This window comes from Platalea leucorodia (assembly GCF_965183815.1).
Source record: "Platalea leucorodia genome assembly, chromosome: 5".
In the NCBI taxonomy this organism is placed as follows: Eukaryota; Metazoa; Chordata; class Aves; order Pelecaniformes; family Threskiornithidae; genus Platalea; species Platalea leucorodia.
The window spans coordinates 76,039,611-76,060,043 of NC_138827.1; the positions used below are offsets into that span (position 1 = coordinate 76,039,611).

The 20,433-nt window shown below is 35.8% G+C and overlaps 1 protein-coding gene across 2 annotated transcripts in view; it reads left to right on the plus strand.

Moving 5' to 3' along the window:
• SESTD1 (SEC14 and spectrin domain containing 1) overlaps positions 1 to 18,391 on the plus strand; it is a 62,084-nt gene extending 43,693 nt beyond the window's left edge. For both annotated transcript variants that reach the window (XM_082312507.1, XM_082312508.1), the window contains exons 12-20: positions 2,253 to 2,375; positions 5,768 to 5,962; positions 6,549 to 6,663; positions 7,800 to 7,959; positions 10,693 to 10,774; positions 11,096 to 11,218; positions 12,473 to 12,664; positions 15,130 to 15,251; positions 17,649 to 18,391. In XM_082312507.1, the coding sequence (XP_082168633.1) occupies positions 2,253 to 2,375; positions 5,768 to 5,962; positions 6,549 to 6,663; positions 7,800 to 7,959; positions 10,693 to 10,774; positions 11,096 to 11,218; positions 12,473 to 12,664; positions 15,130 to 15,251; positions 17,649 to 17,778 (1,242 nt within the window). In that variant the 3' untranslated portion in view covers positions 17,779 to 18,391. The remainder of the gene's footprint in view (positions 1 to 2,252; positions 2,376 to 5,767; positions 5,963 to 6,548; positions 6,664 to 7,799; positions 7,960 to 10,692; positions 10,775 to 11,095; positions 11,219 to 12,472; positions 12,665 to 15,129; positions 15,252 to 17,648) is intronic.
• The last annotated feature ends 2,042 nt before the right edge of the window (positions 18,392 to 20,433 follow it).

Consider the following 20,433-nt stretch of genomic DNA (forward strand, 5'->3'; position numbering starts at 1 on the left):
AGTTGCAGTAAAACATGCTTGCGGTATTTTCAGTTGGAATGGGTGTGTACATAGAAAGCTTTCCCCTTGTGTTGCTGATTGATTTTTTTTTTTTTTTAATTATTATTTTATTTTTAGTGTTTTGATTTCCTGTTAGCTTTCATTACAATTACATTCCTATTTCATTCTTTGTGTAGCTTCTTATATTACTAACCACTCCTGGCTTGCTTTTGTGTTCCTGTTTCATTTTCACCATTTGCTGCCTCTGCTTACTGTGAACTGCTTAGTTCTTACTCCTGTCTCAAAGTCCTCATATCGATAATCACCTCTCTTCCCTTGTGCCTTCAATATCCTACCCTCTCTTTTTAACCAACACTCTTCCTTCTGTTCCATAGTTTTGTTTCCATTTCCTTCATGTTTCATTCAGCGGTGTAAAGATGGCAATGATTTCCAGATGTTTTCTGATGAGCAGTTCTACTAAACAGGCTGCTGATGAGCAACTCTGTATGTTACGATAAATTTTAGCTTTGTCCCTCCTTAGGTAGAGGTTTTTATTTACTATTTTTTTAATATTTTATTTTACTTATGTTGTTGTTATTGTTATTATTATTATTATTATTTATATTTTATTTTACCTAGTTACTATTGTTCTAATCTTAATTCACAAAAATTAATGCCAGGCCTTGCAGTAGTCTAGTCATTAACCATTTAAAAATATATTTTATGAAAATAGCATCGCTTCTTTCTGCAGGTCCCCAGTGACTCTTCTCTCCTCGGGTCAAGTATCTGTCACACAAGAATGGCCATGGGCTAAGCTAAGCAGTGTCAGAGGCAGTGCAGTAGTTGCTGGAAACTTATAATGGGGAGGTGGTCTCGGTCAGAGAAGGCACTGCTAGGCAGTAGTCTTGCACAGTGTTTCAGACTTGGATGAGAACTGTCGTTTCCATATGTGAGTTTTCCAGGCCGCAGTGAGGTTACAGGGGGACATCAGGGTGCCTTCACTTCTAGGTCCATTCCATATTTAATAAGGGACGGCTGTGTGGAGGTGCTGAGCACAACAGGTAGTATCTCTTTAAACAAAAAGAACCTGGAACTGTAGACTCTTAATTTGCCCTAGAAATCATAAAAGTAAGGAAGCACCAGGATGCTTTTGGAGCAAAGAATATATGCTCTGAAACAGTGTTTCTTATGCAGCAGGGGCAAATAGAGGGGGTGGGAAGACACAGACATGATGACTAAAAGGTGGGGTGAATTGAATGACCTTCTGTAATGGTGATGGTCATTCTTTATTATTGTTGCAATGTAGCCTAGCAGCACTAGGAAAATGGTCCAATTAGTTCCTTTTTCATTTGTCTTCATAGTTATGACATTGCATTTTGTATTGTGTTAAATTTCCTGAAAAACTGTGTGAAGTTGTTCTGTCACCTTTGTTTAAACAGAAGTCATATTAAAGAGAGGAAGCTGGCTTCCTATGCTTTTTCATTAAGGTTCAGAATGGGGGGGTATTCCTGCATTTCCTTACTTCAGCACTCTAGTAGTAAGTGACTCTTGCACTGGGTTTCATCAGGGCTGTCTCTATTTTCTAGGTGTTTAAAAATTTATCATAAAATTTTGCCATAGATATCATCTGATAATTCAAATAAGTATAAAGGAAACCAACATTTGAGATACTCTGCTTTGCTTTGAACAATATTAAACATCAAATGTGGTAGTTTCAAAATAGTAGTAATAATAATAATAATAAAAGAAATCCAATACCGCAGTCCAAAACTGTATTGCCAACACCGTGCAAAGGTTTCTGCAAAGGCAGATCCATGAGATGTGGCCATTAAGACTCTGTAAGAGGCTTCTGTTATTTGGATAGAGCAAGTTGAAAAGACATAAATATATAAAATACTACATTGTTGTGTAAATTTAATTTTGGGATAAGTATGCGTCCTATACTTGTGTGTTAATATATTCAACAAAATAAGGAGAAAACCCAGGTGTGAGGTTGAATACAGCTGTGCATTGTAATTCACTTAGGCAATTCACCTGCTTTCATGGAGCTGACAGGTTGAGGTTAATGAAAAGTAGTTTCTACTTAAAGCTTTTGAAGATGTGAATGGATTCAACAACAAGACTTCTACAGATCCTGAAAAGATTTTTTTTTTTCCCCATAAATATATACTTACTTTGAAATATTTCTGCTTATGTTACATAATTCTTTTTTATACCAGTTTTTGTGTAACTGATTCGCTGCTTTATTTTTGTCATCTTTATCTTATTGACAGGTAGTCAGTTGGCTTGAAGGACCTGGATCGGAACAGCTAAGAACCCAGTGGGGAATAGGTGATTCAATTAGAGCTTCACAAGCTTTGCAACAGAAACATGAAGAGATTGAGAGTCAGCACAGTGTGAGACTTCCCATACCCTTTTCAAGTAGCAAAATAATTCTAAGTACTTGCAGTTATGAGCAATGTGTTTTGGTTAGAGTATCTAGGAATTTTGCGTAGTTCATGATTTTATGGGTTACAGAGGAAAGTACCTGAGCAGTTTAAGAACTTAACATGGTCATCATATGTATGTTATTTATTTTGTTTTCCAGTGTAGAAAAATACTGATTTCTATCTATGATTTTTCGTGTTTTTATTATGTTACAGCAGTTCTTAAATTTTCTTGTTGAGTAGGAGGATTAAATTTCCTTTTTCCTACCTGCCAAAATGGCTGAGAAGTCCTGTACTTCTCGGGTGAATAAGTTAATATTTTTGTCTTTATTAAACTAATTTACCAGTAGCTGAAACTAGCTTAACGCTTTCATTGATCAAGACTTAAGATATAGTTTATGATCATAATGAAATCTTGAAGAGACTGTTTTGTAACTGTACTGACTTGATGCCTTCCATTTTTGAAGATTTCCTAAGGTTCAGTAGAATTTTGTCTTTCCATCAGATGATTGACAATAATTGGCATATGAATACTCAGTGTTCCCAAAGGGAGTGTTGCTCACAGTGCTTTTCCTGTTTTCTGATTTTCCTTGATGTAGACATTTACAATTCTGTCCACTTTTCCTAAGTTCCCTTTACAATCATGGTAAAGAAAATAGTCACTGGGTTGTAATTTTTCTGACCTAATTTAGGAAAAAAAAAAAAACAAAACCAACCCAAACCTTTAGTTTGAGAAGCACTGTGCCCTAGACTACACTGGTTCTGTTGACTACATCTCTACTGAGTACGGTTTCCTTGCTCAGATACAGAAGTGTGTTGTAGGTGGCTGTGTTTGGTCAAATGAATCCCCTCTCCTCTGGCTTCTCATTGTTTTAAGCTTTTCAAGCAATGTTTTACTCTGAAAACCAATACCTTCTGAAGTGTAAAACACCTTACAGTTAAAATCCTTATTGGAAAGAAAAGAAAAAAAAATAATCCCCTGCCTGCTTCATTGACAAAAATAATTTTTAATATCTTTCAGTCATATTAGCACTTCAAACTGAAAAAAGAAAACAAGATTGAATATACTTTGTTCTCACTTGGATATCTATAACAGAGAACTATCGTTTAGCTGGGGCTAAATACAGTCCTTGAAATCATTGAAATCCTGCTGAAGTTTGCAGACTGGTCTACAGTTTCCTCATCACTAGAGCACTGACAAGATGGAATGCTGCTTGGTTCTTGGGTGCTGGCAGAAGTTTGTAGAAACAACAGTCAGAAAAATTATTTTTAATTTTATACTAAAAGAAGTAATTGGGAACCCCCTGGACTACCTTAAATTTAGATCCCTGTTTATAAATTAAAACCATTTTTTGACAACAGCACTGGAAAAATGTCTTTGCCTTTTTCTTTGATTTTTAAACATCTCATAATAGCTGAGTGTACTCCTCCTCTTTCATTATTTTCCTATTTCTTTTTCTCTCCTAATAATTGAATTGACAGCTTGTACGCTTGCTTTCTTTCATCTTCTCCTATTTATTGTTGATTATATTACTTCTATTTTGAAGATGCTTGCAAAAATGTTCGAATTGTTTTGAAGGTAGGCTTTTTTACTTCAATTTACCCTGAAGTGAAAAAATAATTTTCTTAGGGTGTTTTTTTGTTTTGGTTTGTTACTTGTTTGTTTTTTTATTTTATTATTGTTTGGTTTGGGGGGGAAGTTGTTTGGGTTTTTTTGGTTTTCATTTTCTGACTGTTTTATTCATGAGCAATATGCTAGTTATTTTTGAGCAAATGTTGGCCTTTTCTCCATTGTTTTGAGCTGTCACGTAAAGCTGTGCCTAACTTTCCTGTATGGAAAGAATCAGAAATATACTTTTTATATCTGGTTTGCCAGTCTCTTAATTTCACTGATAGTTTGACGAAAATCAATTACTGCAACTATTTTACTTACTTTAATCCTAGAAATAAAAACTAAAAATTATTAATCTAGATTTTTTGTTTGATTTCTCATATTATAGTTGACTTATCACACTCAATAAGCTTGATTTGTATGTTCAGTGTCTAAAGGTAATAACAAGAGTTGTTATGTGTAAACTGAGTTTATTGAACCTATATATCTATGGTATGTGTGTGACAATGGAAGATGTTTCCATAATATGTCAGCTTGGTTGCCCTTTTTGGGGCAGATGAGAGACTTACTCTGCTCTTCAGTTTTTGGCTGATGGCTAATTAACTTTTCCATTACGTTTTTTTTCCCTCCTTGCATCTTTTCACACTCTGTTCCTTCCTGTGAGCAGATGGTAGAGGTGGCTTTGGCTAAAAAGAAAAAAATTTTCAGAATGTGGGTATTTATACTCTATTTTGCATGCTTTGTAAATAAATGATGCAAAAGCTGAAGGCATAATTTTAAAAAATTGCAAACGTCCCAACAGGAGAGTGGCAAGAATACTAATTAAATCAGGTATTTTAGGCCAATAGATGGTGCTATTCCATAGCATTAGAAATGCATCGGGCATTTGAAGGTCACTTTACCGTAGGCCAAAATAAAAGCTGTTGAGCAAACATGTTTTGCTTTATAGGCATCTCAATCATGCAAGATGTGAATGTGATCTTGATGTATCAAGTGGTTTTTAAATCTCCCAGAATTGTTAAATATTTGAACTATTTTCTTTTGCATATACAACCACCATGACAACATAACTAACTCCTATGTATGTAGTCAGTAATCAAAGCATTTGAAAAACAAATATACACATTTTGAATTGAGTAGCATAAAGCTTTCCATAAATAAGAAACAAGGATCATGTTGAAGTTTCTGCACATGAATACTGTTTTTTTCAGAAGATGGAGATTACTTCCACTTTGTCAACAGTAGTATTTTTTTCCTAAATGTTTCAATAAAATTATTGCTGGTCAATTATGTCACTGAAAGTAACATTTAGATAGTCTTATGAACAGCTCTTTTGTAATACCTCACCACTTGGCAAAAAGTCTTTTGCTTCAATGGAGCACTGTAGACATGTAAGCATTAGAAATTTGTTTAAAAATGGTCGCATTCCTCTGTTGGTTCAGTAAAATAGTTTGAGTGGGAGTTTGCTGGGAGCTAGTAGCCTTGCCTTGTAATCTTCCCATCTTTCTGCACCTTTTTTTTTTTTTATACTACAGTACATATATTAAAATGTACTAGGCACTTTTTGAGTTGATTTGAAGTTAGGAATGCTTTTTCCTCCTGTGTGAGATTTCATAATTATAGTGTAAGCTGTAATAAGTTCCTATTTTAACCTGATTATTGATTAGTCTGCAGTTAGATGTATGCCATTTTAAGAGAAATAGAGTTATGTTTGGTATTATTTTAATGCTTAATTTTCTTGTGTTTGTAGGAGTGGTTTGCTGTTTATGTTGAGCTTAATCAGCAGATAGCAGCTCTTCTAAATGCAGGGGATGAGGAGGACCTTGTGGAATTGAAAGCACTGCAGCAACAGCTGAGTGATGTGTGTTACCGGCAGGCCAGTCAGCTGGAATTCAGGCAGAATCTATTACAAGCAGCACTTGAGTTCCACAGTGTTGCCCAGGATGTAAGTTTTTCTTTTTAACTTTTCACAGGCTCACCTGTCAATATATTATTGCCTTAGTATTATAAACGCTGAATACATTGGAAAAAATTAGGGGAGTGGGGGGTAATATAATATCACTTGGAAAATGCAGTAAGTCTTCATTTACTATAATTGAAACACTGAGAAGACAGATTTCCCCTTTTTTAGGAGGGTAATGCTTTGTAATATGTCTTACATTTCAATAGCATTTGAAATAAAATGGTTACTAGTTAAAAAGTTGCTTTTTCCCCCCTCTTGTGTTTTTTTTTGTTTTAAATTAGAGGCATACGCATTAATTAAGCTGCAATTTGGTGTACTTTTCATAGTGTGTTTTTTTTTAAATTGGCATTTATTCCTTTCCTATACTTGCCTAAAAAAAAAAAAAAAAAAAAAGGAATTTTATAGGCAGATGGGTTGTTTATCTTTCATCTTGACTTTCTTTCCTATAGATGCAAAGAGAAACTTCTAAAATGACGGCTTTCCAAACATTTGGAAGAAGATTGCAGGCCCAACCATCTGAAGCTCAAAACTTTTTAAATATTAATATTTATGTTGTTTTTCATTTCAGTTGTCTCAGCAATTGGATGGCTTACTAGGAATGTTGTGTGTAGATGTAGCACCAGCAGATGGAGCATCAATTCAACAAACTTTAAAACTACTGGAAGAAAAATTGAAAAGTGTTGGTAAGCAAAATATTTCTGCCTTTCAGATACACACATTCTAATGAATGCATTACAGGAAAAAAACGGTAATCCCACCACCCCCTTTAAAAAAAGACAGCAGAAAAAATATCTGTCTCTTCTGATTCCTAGCTAAGTAATGCTCCACCTAACTGCCTTTGACTTGCTTATGCTATCTACTGCATAGTAGTTCTATCTGGGAAAATGATCTGGAAGTGTTTTCTTTGAAATGTTTTACATGTGATATATATTTGTCATATACCATTATCATGCATTTCATCTGTAGAGAAACTTTTTTCCCCATTAATCATCCTTAGTGTCTTGGGAATATAGTGCTTAGAAGATCTTTCTGTCTTCAGAACTGACCCCTTGATAATTAAGATTGTTATCCTCTCAGTTTTAGAATGCTTGTACTGAGTATTTTGCAGAAGCTTTGAATACATATGTCAATAAATGGCACATTTAAGGTTGTTACACTGTCAAGCATATAGAATAGACTATTTCAGTTGGAAGGGACCTACAATGATCATCTAGTCCAATATGTTGTAGGAGAAAGAGCTTTGAAGCGAAATCATATATGGTAGAAGTAGTTATGGTTGGAATATAACAGTTTGATGCATAAACTAGATATTCCTTTAGGAAACCAGATAGTAGAGCTGCCAAATAATAGATGTAACAGCAGATTCTAAGGGCTGCCATATTTCAGTATCGAAAAATGTATCAGCCATGTCAGATGTATTATAAAGTAGTAACTTCTGCTAGCCTTGGAAGAACATTTAGGCTACAACTGCTTAGCAGTGATAAATATTTTAAGTATTGGGCAACTGTGTGGATGGAAGACATTGATTAGCTATTTATATGCTGAAAAGTTAATACTCTCAGCTTTTATTCCTTTTCTTGTTATCTGCTAGGTCATAAAATAGCAAACCCTTACCTCTTCGTTAACGTAGACCAATGTCACTCAAACTGAAAAGTTGGAAAGGGTAGTGAAAGACAGATAGTAATGTCCTTTTCACTTTCCAGCCTTCCATCTCGGATTCTGTTGCATTTCATATCTCTCCTTTGAGGAAGTGGGAAACAAAACTAATTTATAAGAGTGACCATTGACTTTTTTTTTTCTTTTTTCTTTTTTTCTTTAGACTTAGGCTTGCAAGGCTTGCGTGAGAAAGGTCAAAGTCTTCTTGATCAGATATCTAATCAGGCGTCCTGGGCCTATGGAAAAGATGTGACCATTGAAAACAAAGAAAATGTGGACCATATCCAGGGAGTGATGGAAGATATGCAGCTTAGAAAACAAAGGTAATAACAGTTCTAGTCATTAAGATTTTCATGTGCTGATAGGCCATATATATATATATATATATATATATATACACACACATATTTTAAAGAGACCATTTTTCTTTATCTTCAATTAAGGGATGTAGTACAACTGTCATTTATGTTTGTGGTATATTTAAATGGGACAGAATCTTCACTGCCTAATCTGTTGTAGCATATTCCTAAATCCAAGCACCCTTTGTATTTTGGTACTGGATGGAGTATTTGAGTGCTTTCCTGTACTTGTAAATGCTCAGGAATTATACATTCCTTTTATATGGAGTTATGGAATGAATGCAAGAGGCATCGTTTATATGTTAGCATTTTGAGATGGAAGGTATGTTAAGACTATAATAGTGATGATGGCTCTAAAATTATGTATTAATTATGTACAGACTGGTTTATCCTCTTCTTTTGCACAACCTCTACCCTTTGAGTGTGGCATTTTCACTCCTGAAGGTAGGAATAAAGATGAGCTGGTGTCAGGGGGATGTCGTATAAAATGGAGGCACAGAGTTCAGTTTTCAAAATGTGTTTTTTTGTGAGTTTTGGAAGAAGATAGGGTGGGGAATTAAGCTGTAGTAGGGAAAAATGCTGGGGAGAGTTGAATTTGCAAGAAGGATGGTTTTTGCCATCATCCTCTTCCTCCAAGCCTTTCATTGATTATTTTTTCTTAAAGATGTAGTAGTACTGGATTGGCTATAGTACTGCCTTTTTTTTTGTACTCAACAGTGTGAAAAAATCAGATGATGTTGCTCATTATTACTGCTGGAACCCCTGAGACAATAAAGTAGTCTCCATAGAAACTGCCTGAACTTTGAGGGCAATGGCTGAACAAAGAGGTGCCTCTAGGGAACAACGAGGTCTAATGAGTATCAAGTTGCTCATTTTAGGAATTAATTCTACCACCCACTAATTGTTTTCTTAGGGAGCTTAGTGTAACAAACCATGTGTTTTAATAACGCTTAAAGAAGGTATTGTTTTATGTCCTCTGAATCCTATTTACTTGGGCAGCAGTTGTGTTTAGAGGGCCAACTGCAAAGAGCTATAGAGGACCATGTGTCACTGTGGGATAAAACAGCAGTTGGAATTCAGTACTTAGAAGAGAAATGCACATGGGAGAAGGAGAAACTTTATATACATAAAAATGGAGTCTGAACCAGCTGTTAACTCAAAGACAAATGTTGTAAAACTTTTGCAAAAGTTGCTTTACTGTTCAGTCAGTTGCTTTACTGTGAGAAGAAAGTCAGTTGCTTTACTGTGAGAAGAAAGTAGAACACTATGGATTATTAGGAAAGGAATAGAAAACTAAAAGGAAAATGTCATTGTGTCACTGTATAGATTTGTAGTCCATTTGTGTTTTAATTGTTATGCAAGTCTGGTCCCTATTCTCAGAAGGGATATAGAATTGTGGAAAGTCAATTAGAGGATCGAGAAGTCTAAAATGTTCAGACAAAGGTATGAAACAGCTTTGAGATGATGGATAATTAAACAAGGTTCTTCAACCCAGACAAGAGGCAAAAAAATATGATAAGGACTACTATCTCTCAATAGCATTTAATAATAATTTTTGTGACACTTCATTCCTCTCCCCCTCCTCCCCCCTTTTACTGAATGTTTCTCATTTATTTCTATACACCTGTAGCGTAATGTTTATTTCTAGGGGTATTTTTCTGCTTTAATTATGCTTTTGGAACCCATAAACTGTTTTCCTGCATTATTAGAGCAACAAATTTCCTTTCTGTAAACATCACAGCACTACAGGACATGTAACAAAACACAGCATGCTAATGAACTGTTCTTCGGAAGTGCTTATGTTTGCAGCTGGTTTGAAAAAACAGATCCGTGCATACCATCTTTTGCATTCACTTAGAGTGCTAACTGTTGTTGACATTAGTAATTCCATTTGCACTGGACAGGAGTCTGAATCTTGCCATCTACTTAGGCTCTGAAATTGAAGTGGAAAGGTCATTCTGCTAAATGTATTAGCTTAGCTCTCACTGTGGAAAGAAAAGAACTTTCAGTAATTTTTTTTTTTTTATTCTGACTAGAGAAAGAACTGCAAAATGTGCTTAATTCAGAACAAGAGAATTAGAATTAGTTTTTATATGAATTAGATTTTGAAATGCTTCCTGACAAGTTATAGCAAAGGACATCATCATATAAGTGTTCAATTATTTACAATCTTTAGTTAGCTAAAAAGAAAAAATGGAAGGATGTATTAACATCTTTTAAGCAGTCCTCATTTTATTCACCAAGAAAACTTTGCTACCAGTTCACAGTACAATTCAGAATTATGCCACATTTAAGCCAGCTTTCACCTAGACTTCAGCAGGAGAAAGTCTGTCTTAGCCATGTAAAGCTCTGTGTGGCCTGCAAATCTTACCAGTATAACAAGGTAAGGAACCTGCAACGCAGCTGGAAGGCCTTTTAGCTACTGCTGGTATTACTATCTGTAGCATAGTCATATTGGGAGTCTTGAGGATCCTGATTTCGGTGGGTTATAGTGCTCAGTTCTATTTATTGCATGTTTCTTATTGTCATGCAAAAGATTACTTATTTTGGCCAAGCTTAGCAGCACAAAAATGTTTTAATCACCTTTTTCATGAACACTTGCATCTTAATGTTGCTCACTGAAAACACCACTGTCAAACTCAGTATATTGTGTCTGCTATGCATGTGTTGGTGAGTCTGTCTGTGCTACTGTTTAAGGTGTGAGGATATGGTGGATGTGCGGCGACTGAAGATGCTTCAGATGGTACAGTTATTTAAATGTGAAGAGGATGCTGCTCAGGTATGGAAATGCCTACAGAATTTCATCATTCTGGTCTTTGTAGTCCACTGGCTAAACTTATGGGGATTGATAGTTGTACAGTATTATTTTTGTCACTTTCAAATGTAGTTTTATTTAGTGAATTTGTACAGTGAAAATAAAGGATATAGCAATGACTGAAAATAGTGTATTTGGTGATTACATGCATGATCTACCAGTTTGATATATCTCTTAACTTTTTTCTGTATCAGAAGTATATGCTAGGACTGAAGTTAATTCACCCTTCTGGATTAATTTCTTTTTAATTTACTAGTTTTCATTCTTTTAACTTCTGTTTTTAAGGCAGTGGAATGGTTAAGTGAACTGCTGGATGCTCTGCTGAAGACACACATCCGATTGGGAGATGATGCTCAAGAAACAAAAGTTTTACTAGAGAAACATCGAAAATTTGTTGATGTTGCACAGGTGAATTTAATTACTTTTTTAGCAATATGGGTTTTGTACAGTTTCAGAAGATCTCCTAAATAGAATTGGTACCTGTATGGACAATCATGGAACAGCTGTTACTAGTCTTAATGGCTTGCCTCAATGCTTGAATGAAGAAATCGTGATTGCTGGAATTGGTGATGAGCCTAATGAGATTTTGAAGTTCTAACAACAATAGTGATGCTGCAGTTTACTACCTCAGTTTATTCTGCTTCACATAGGCAATGCAAACTACAAAATATAAAGTTCACATTGACTTTCTTTAAAAGGCATGTATTTCAGTCTTTATAATGACTTTTGAAGGACTGCAATCAAAATACTGAAATGTGGATGAGCCACTTGGTTTCAGTCTATTTTGTGCTGTACTTCATGAAACAGAGCCTGTCTTTCTGTTGGTTTTCCAGATAGAGTTGATCGTTGGTGTATGATGGTCCTGTTCGTACAAGGAGTTTTGGCACTAGCAGAGTTAGTGGTTGAACAGAACTGACAGCTTTAATTGTTGACTGTAGCAGCCAACTAATGAGTACTGCTGTACAAGAGTCTACTGAAATTCACTGAAGCCATAGGGCATGTTTGCATGCCTGTTTGCAAATCTTGAATATGCAAACAGATGCCAGGTACCTGTGAAAGAATTTCACTTAAGAACAGAAAGTGTACAAGCTGGGCCTTTTTCAGGTGCTTTTTCAGATGTATACTGCTTTTAGGAATGTCTAATTCAGACTTGCCAATTAACAGATGTGGTATTTTCAGATTGCACCTGTTACACTGGAACTGATTTTCCCTTTTGATGAATTAGAACTGACAATGACAGGAGGGTAGCTTGCTGTTATAATGATGTGCCACAACACACCTGGATGCTGGGTGACCACAAACATGGAGACAGTGAAGTCAGTGAGACTGTCATCTTGGCAGTAGATATGAAGTATCCCATGTAAGATCCAAGCAGCTATTCGATATTTTCAGGAAGCTCTGTTCTTTTGCCAGTGTGAATGCTAGACAATGGGATTATTTTTTTAATTTTTTTAAAGAGCAAAGGCACTGTTTGGTCATTACAATTTTATTCATACTTCAGCAGCATTTTCTAGTAGACCAGATTAGTTCAATATACTTTGTGGACCTAAATTGAGGAGGTTTCATAAACTTGTCTCCTGTTGGTTTAAGATGCTAATTAGCTCCTAAATTAAATGCCGAGTTTTTATGTGTACTTTCTTTCCCATCCCCTCCAACTTTTAGAGTACTTACGATTATGGGAGACAGTTACTGCAGGCAACTGTTGTCCTGTGCCAGTCCCTGCGATGCACTTCAAGGTCCTCAGGGGACACACTTCCGAGACTGAACAGAGTGTGGAAACAGTTTACAATAACTTCTGAAGAAAGAGTGCACCGGCTGGAAACAGCTGTTGCATTTCATTCAAGTGCTGAAAAGGTGAGTGTTGTGTTTTCAAGATGAAAAATTTCCTATCAGAATTTAAGCAAACAAAATGTAAGAAAAATGAAGTTGTCAGTGTGCATTTTTTTCTTTCTAAATATTAAAAAAGAAGCAGAAAGAAGAATTTAAGCATATCTTTCTAATTGTTAATTTCAATACTCAATGCAATTATTGCTTGCATACCTATTGCTTGCATACTTATATTGGTATAGGGCCTGCTTAACAAAAAGAACAGTGGCCCTGAAGTTGAGGTGCATTGAGGTTGGGGCTGGGAAGAAGTTTTTTTTAACTCTTCAGAGGGAAACTCTGATGTTGATCATAAAGCATTTCTTCATTTGTTCTAATTCTTAAAGGCAAGGAACACTTCTTGAATTGTGTTTTTGTGCACGGTATAATACAAAGCTATGCGGTCTTTAAGATTTAAGATCTTCAGACAGTTAAAAGGAGTATTGCCTTTTAAGCTGTGTGCATTTTGAATGTGATATTCTTCTCACAACCTGTGTAAATGAATGAAACTCACCAGTTTAGTTTCCATGTGTGCTGTGTTGCTGCATCTTGTATTTTGCACTTGGAAGGTTTTGGACATACTTTCTTCAAAACACACCTCTGCCTTGGTATGGTTTTCAGACTCCTGTAACCAACTGTCTCACCACTGTGCCCAGTTGGATGATGCTAGAAGCCACAGAGGAGGATGAGCAATCAACAACAATGTTATGAGGGATAGTTGCTATTCAGTAACAGCTTGCTGAAGAGGGGGAATGTTGAGGGTTTTCAAATGCCTGAACTCGAGACAATATCCATTAATGTAGATCATGGGAGGCAGGGCCTTTTCATCTAGGAACCATTCTTTCTGTGAAGCAATACGTTTTAGAAAAGCAATTTAGAGTGTATATCTCTAATATTGACAATAAAATTGCATATAACTGCAAAAAAAGCCAACCTTGCACATGGTAAAAGAAAATAAATTAATTCTGTCATTGAAGGAGAGCATGGATGCAAAGTTGCTTCATATGCTCCTTTTATTCATTTCTTGTTTGTGTTAATAGAAGATACTTTGCATTTGTAGGCAGGAAGAGATGCTGGAGGTTCACAAACAGAAATAAATCATCTATGCTGCCACAGATGGCTGAAAAAAGTTTTGCCTGATACCAAATTAGAACTCAGTGGTTCATAAACTCGTAAAAGAGTTGTCTCAGTCTGTATTATGAGCATTCTTTCATTATTGTAGTAGTTAATTGATGTGTTTTTAGGCAATCATAAGTTTAAAAAAAGTAAATGGATAGCTGAAAAAATAATGCTCTTGTTCAAAAACATAATTCTCCTAGCACTATTGTGACATATTAATGAGTCCGTGAGGAAAACATGCAGTTAATATCCATGCTGCTTTGGAAAAAAGTAAGAAGTGGCAGAGGGAGAAGTGGAAGAAAATACAGAACTAAATACTAGTATTGGGTCCCAGTCCTGTCTGGCAGCACTTGTGTTCAGACTTTTTTAATCCCACCTGTTCTGTGCCAGACGTGGATTTTAGTTTTGAAACAGCTTGTAAGGGGCCCTTCGTTATTCATGTGTGTAGAATAGAATAGACTATTTCAGTTGGAAGGGACCTACAATGATCATCTAGTCCAACTGCCTGACCACTTCAGGGCAGACCAAGTTAAAGCATGTTGTTAAGGGCATTGTCCAAATGCCTCTTAAACACTGGCAGGCTTGGGGCATTGACCACCTCTCTAGGAACCCTGTTCCAGTGTTTGACCACCCTCGCGGTAAAGAAATGCTTCCTAATGTCCAGTCTAAACCTCCCCTTACGCAGCTTTGAACCATTCCCACACGTCCTATCACTGGATACCAAGGAGAAGAGCTCAGCACCTCCCTCTCCGTTTCCCCTCCTCAGGAAGCTGTAGAGAGCAATGAGGTCACACCTCAGCCTCCTCCTCTCCAAACTAGACAATCCCAAAGTCCTTAGCTGCTCCTCATAGGATATTTCTTGCAGCCTTTTCACCAGCTTTGTTGCCCTCCTCTGGAATCATTCAAGGACCTTCACACCCTTGTTAAATTGTGTGTAAACTGCACACAGTTCAAGGTGAGGCCACACCAACACTGAATATGGAGGGATAAAGGTTTCTTCCATTTTATATGACTGTCTTGATGCAGGTTACTATTTTTATGCATTTTATACTTGTTGCTGGAATATTTTCTAGCAAGAATATTTTTTTCTTTTTTGTTCCCTCTTAGAAGTAATGTAAAACAGTCTAGTACAGAACAGTGATAGCCCTGAACTATCTTCTCAATGTAGCTTAATCGATATTTTCCTTTCTTGAATTATATGAATATTTCAATTGATCTCATAAATGTGGCAGTAAAGATGCTGAAAGAGCATTCACTCTGCCAGTTAATGGCACTTAAAAAACTACATGCTATCCCTTGTCTACTTTATTCTGCATTTCCTTTTTTTTTTTTAACAGATTTTGCAAGAATGTCCAGAGCAGCCTGAAGCTTTTAATGAAATGGAGCAATTTGATGAAATTGAAGCAGTTGGGAAATCGCTGTTGGACAGACTAACAGTGCCTGTAGTTTATCCCGATGGGTATGCAAAATGTTTTTCTAATGCCTACTGAGTATGCTTTTGGTAAAGTTTCATAATAGTCTTGTATGCAGAAGAATCCTGAATGCTTATTGCTGAAATTAAAAAGGCAGCGCACTAATCCTTATTAAAAATTCTTTCCCATCTTTTCACAGAAAGCAGGCAGGTCCAATTTCAGACTTTCCAAAGACAATGTGCCTGCTTTTTCAAAGTAGTAATTTTTTCACACTCAATAATTATTAGATTTATGCAGTCTTTACACCAGCAAAGTATGTAGAAGTAACAGAAGAATGACAAGCCTCAATCTTTTCTCCCTGAAAAAAGATATCAGATTTGAATCATAGTATTTTGATGAATTTATTCACAATTCTATCTGAAGTCTTAAGCCAGTACATTGAAGGTAAATGTACATTTGATTTATTCAGCAAATAAAACAGTACTTCCCTTATGAGCTATTCATACTAATTTAAAATTGGTGGCTGTCTTGAGCTACAAAAGCAAATTGAATTTGGAATCTCAGCCATAATAAAACTCAATTCTCTGTTCAATAAAATACAGTTGTCCATTGTGATGCTGAGCTTGTAGTTAATTTCTTCTACCTGAGTATAACTAAGCCTTGGACCTAGTCTCTGGGTATGTAGAATCCTGCACCATAGTCAATGAGATCTGAAATCAATATTTTGAATTAGAAGCTAAAACTTTGAGATGGTATGCAACTGCATTATGGGTTACCTGAAGTCAGTCTGAAAAATACAGTTACAGGAACCCGGTCATGAAAATTAATTTCCTGTCATCTTATTTCCAAAATATCATGCTCCCTATGCAGTATAGTATCCTTCAGTAAGGAGTGCTACCCATGAAGATGGACCCAGACCTGAACTAGTAGTGATTTTTATTGCCCTTTCAGTAGTGCATTTGAAAATAATGAAGGATTTTATAGCTGTGCGGGGAAAAAAAACCCAAAACCCAAGAAATGTGTTTTGTTTGAAGTATTTTGATATAGCATTTGTATAGCAGATTTTAGTGACCTAGTACAAGTAGCAACTGTTATTTATTCTTAAAACTGATGTAATCTGCAGATAGACTATTAAAGTAAAAACAAACATTAGAACCTGGGAAAGCTCCCTATGAAAGACGACTCTTGCCACTCTTTGAGGTTTGAGGCCTAACGCAATGCTCCTATAGGTATATATACACGTGTATTTTAGGTTGACTGACTGAATCCTGAACATTATTTCTGACCCCTGTGGCATTTCAGTAGAGTTCTGTGTGTCCCCCTTCTCAAAAGTGGGATTTTAGCTGTCCTAAATCCCAGGATCCCCTGCTCATCGTCCCTAGGCATTCTATTTCTGAGGCATTTAACAAACAATTTGCAAAGGGTTTACTCATTAGTAGAAATAGTTTAAGAAATGTAGGAACACACAAAATGTCATAAAAAACTTGGAGGCATCTTCATCAGCCTCTTTACCACTTCGGACTTTTGTCAGTATTTTCTTGGAAGTCCAGGTCACTGTTCCCTGTCCCGCTCATGGCTTTTAATCTGCATCAGGAAAAACATCTGCCCATACTGTGATCCCGTGTGCAGTTGTGCAATCTGTTATCTTTGGAGTTTCCTAGTCAAACTGATCTGCTCCTGTGTGAAATAACTTTTCTGTCTGCTTATGCCTGTCCCCCCAGTCTGGCCGAAGTCCTTTGTCCTACCACCATTTCCAAAGTCTTCAACATCTGTGCTTTGTAATTAGATTTGATACCTGTTCTTCTTCTGAAACATGTATTCTGTTCAAATCCTTCTTTTGCTGACAGCTTGGTTAGTGGTTTCCCTAACATGTCAGATGTTCTTTTGTTGTATTTGAATGGGAGAAATCAACTCACACAGCCATGTGTTCTTTTCAGTTCAAGAGATAGATGACAGAATTTGACAGCATGTGACTGACTTCACATACACAGAGTCTTTCAATAATGCAGCAATTGTATAGCCTCAGAATTCATGTATGGACAGATTTCCTTGATTGTCAGTACTCAAAACTGTCAGACTGATTTGGCGGGTAGCCAGAGAATGGTGGTAAAAAATAGCATCAGGAAGTATCTAGTTGTGCTTATAGAACAGCGCCCTGCTGTTAAGAGAATCTTTCGGGTATAAAAAGGTCATTTAGTACTTGTAGTAGTTTCATCAAGATCTGCTGCCAAGTCTCATCACTGAGTCTCCAAAGCCTTTTAAAGGTGGCTTTTAAATTTCAAGAGGAAAAAGTGCCTATTTTTCTTACCTGCTTTGTGTTTTCTAGTGCCATTCATGTGTATATTCATGCACTGTCTTACTTTTCACTGATACCCTTTTGTGGTTTTGTTTGGTTTTTTGTTTTGTTTGGTTTGGTTTTTTTTTTTTGTTTTTTTTTTTTTTAGGTCTGAGCAGTACTTTGGGAGCCCAAGTGATATGGCTTCTGCAGCAGAACACATTAGAGAGAAGATGAAGCTAGTTAGCCTGAAAAAGCAGCAGCTGAGACAACCAGAAGCCACTACCCCAGAGAGCTAATACTGACCCTTGTCTATGAATTCATAATAGGACTTCAGTTTGTAATCCAGCATGTTGTTTGCATATTACAGAATTTGGCATAATATATTAAAATGCATTTCACAACCGTTACAAGTCTCATCTTTTTTCAAAGTAAACGTTCTCAGCATCTTAACACTGTACATCTATCAAGCCATAATTATTTAACATGCTATGAAACCATAGATTCCAAGTATTTTATGAAAAGGAACTGTAAACTTTGCACTGAAATTTTGCTGTAAAGCTTTACCTGACTTGTCAGCTGCTGCTTAGTTAAACAGCTGATGCAAGCTTTGGATGGTGCTAATGAAAGTGTTAGGAGTTCCATATTATGAAACTGTAGTTCTTTGCTTACCCCTATGCCCAGGTGATGTAGTAATTTTAGACTGTAGGTAAAGTTCCTGCAGTGTAGATGGTGGTAACCCTATAATTTTAATTTGAAATACTTTAAAAAAAAAAAAAAAAAAAAATCACTTTTATTGTGCCAGTATGCAACCTGCCCATCAAATCTTTGATATATCAAATTCATTGAACAGATGTTTTCCTATTTGTATTGATAATGTATTAAAAGCTGTTTGTGCTTAATAAAAATCATCTTTTTAAAATCTAATATAAATTTGTTCTGGTCTGTATTCCCAAATGTCATTTGTGTTATATTTTTGTGATAAATGATAGTAAAAATCGTCACTCCCCCAATATATTTACAAAGTCTGTATAATTTTTCTTATGAAATACTCTTTAACACACTGTAGCTGTAAGGGGAACTGCTCTTGAACTATTAATAGGAGCAAGAGTCTGTGTTACTTTTTTCTTACTTTCTGATAGCAGTACTTACACAAAAGTAAGACGGTATGTGCATAAGTCAGTGTTATATTAATAATCATTTTGTTCCCCTGTAAGACTGGTACACATCTCTTGTGCTTTTTTCTCAGCCTTGTTTCCCTTTGAATGGAGAATCTTGAATAATGTGAATATCCCTGGTAGTACCTTTGAGGTAAAAGATTTTCATCTCATGAAAAATGATTAACATGAAGTTCATAAACAACTTAAAACCATGAGATTAGTAATAAAATGAAATTTATTAGAGAAGGGAATTGAATTGAAACAAAATCAGCTGTGTGCATAATTTGGTTAACTTCTTACTCTTCAGGATTTAATCTGGATAAATTCAATATTGTATTTGCTGAAAGATGGTGTGGTATCTGACTGTTTTAGACCTACAGATGTTTGTTTCACACATAGTATTCTAAGTACCTCATGTTATCTCACTCTATTTTTGCTCACAGAAAAGATAATGCTCTCTTTCTGCAGGCATTGTTATTACTCTGCAGGTTTTCTTGATGGATACGTCATTCAAATATTATATTTACTTATTTGTCTCAGTTTTTCCCCATTTTATGCACAGGGAAGTGGTGTGTCAAATTTCTCTATTAAAAATAATATTTCAAAATTAATATCTTCTCTGTAATCTCATTGATAAAGATATTTTTTTCCTTCTCGGTATTTTGGCAGAGGAAATCCAGTTATTTTTGATGCATTTGATGCAATGGTACAATGTTATATTAATACTAGTTTAAAACGAACCAAAGTTTCACAGACCTTACTTATAATGAGACTTTTTCAATATAATGTTTTAAAATTTAATTTAGTTGTTCATTCCATTTGAAAAATGTGGCTAATATTTGGATGAGATAAGCCTATTCAGAAAGAACCCAAACATGAAAAATCTACATGTATTTAATATAAGGCGCAAACACAAAAATAAATTAAGATTATGGTCATTAATAAGCACTGCGTCTCCCATTCGGCAGCATATGTTTGTAAATTGAATCTACTTACAGTAAATAATGGTCTGCAGTATAAAATCCCATTAAAATATTAGTTTACAGTAAGTATGTTGCAAACACTAAGATTTTTTGCAGGTTTTTTTTTTTATTCTATTTTTATGCTGTTTAGGAGCTCAATAATGTATGCAATACCAGAGCAGCATCAGAAGCTCCTAACTCATTCATGTGACAGCTGTGTGTGCAAGTTGGAACTGATAACCGTTCACCCTAATAACCCCGACGTTAATTTTGGCTCCAACATTAATTTTGGCTCCGTGATTGAAGTTCAATCTTGAGGCTGTTCTTATCTGTTAGCCAGCATTCCTAGAGCCCAGTGAATTCTGACTTTCATCCTATTGTCTCTAATCAAGTCTCTCATACAACCCCTTGGGCTATGCCGGCTTTTCCCTCTCTCTCTGCTCCCTTCCTTTGGAAGTCCTTGCCTTTAGGGAAATCAAGTGGCTGGTAAGGTGCTATTTACCAGCACTTTGCAATTTATCCATTTTCTGTGTATCAGGAAGGATGGCAGTAGTTTTCTAGGTCACGTTGTGTGAGTCTGCCAGGTATTTCTGAATCCTCCTATGAACTCTGAGACTTCATATCTTACTGAAAGAATGGAATAAACGTTATCTATTAAGAATACTGTTGAATGTAACTGTTTGAGAGAGAGGTTTTTGTGCTGGTCTTCTCTTGGTCAATCTACCATTTATGGTTGTATTTGCTACTGAACCTTTAGAAATGTACAACCCTTAATAGCATACAAAGTCAATGAGTATGTATAGAGACAGGCTAAAAGGCAAAACTGCTCAAG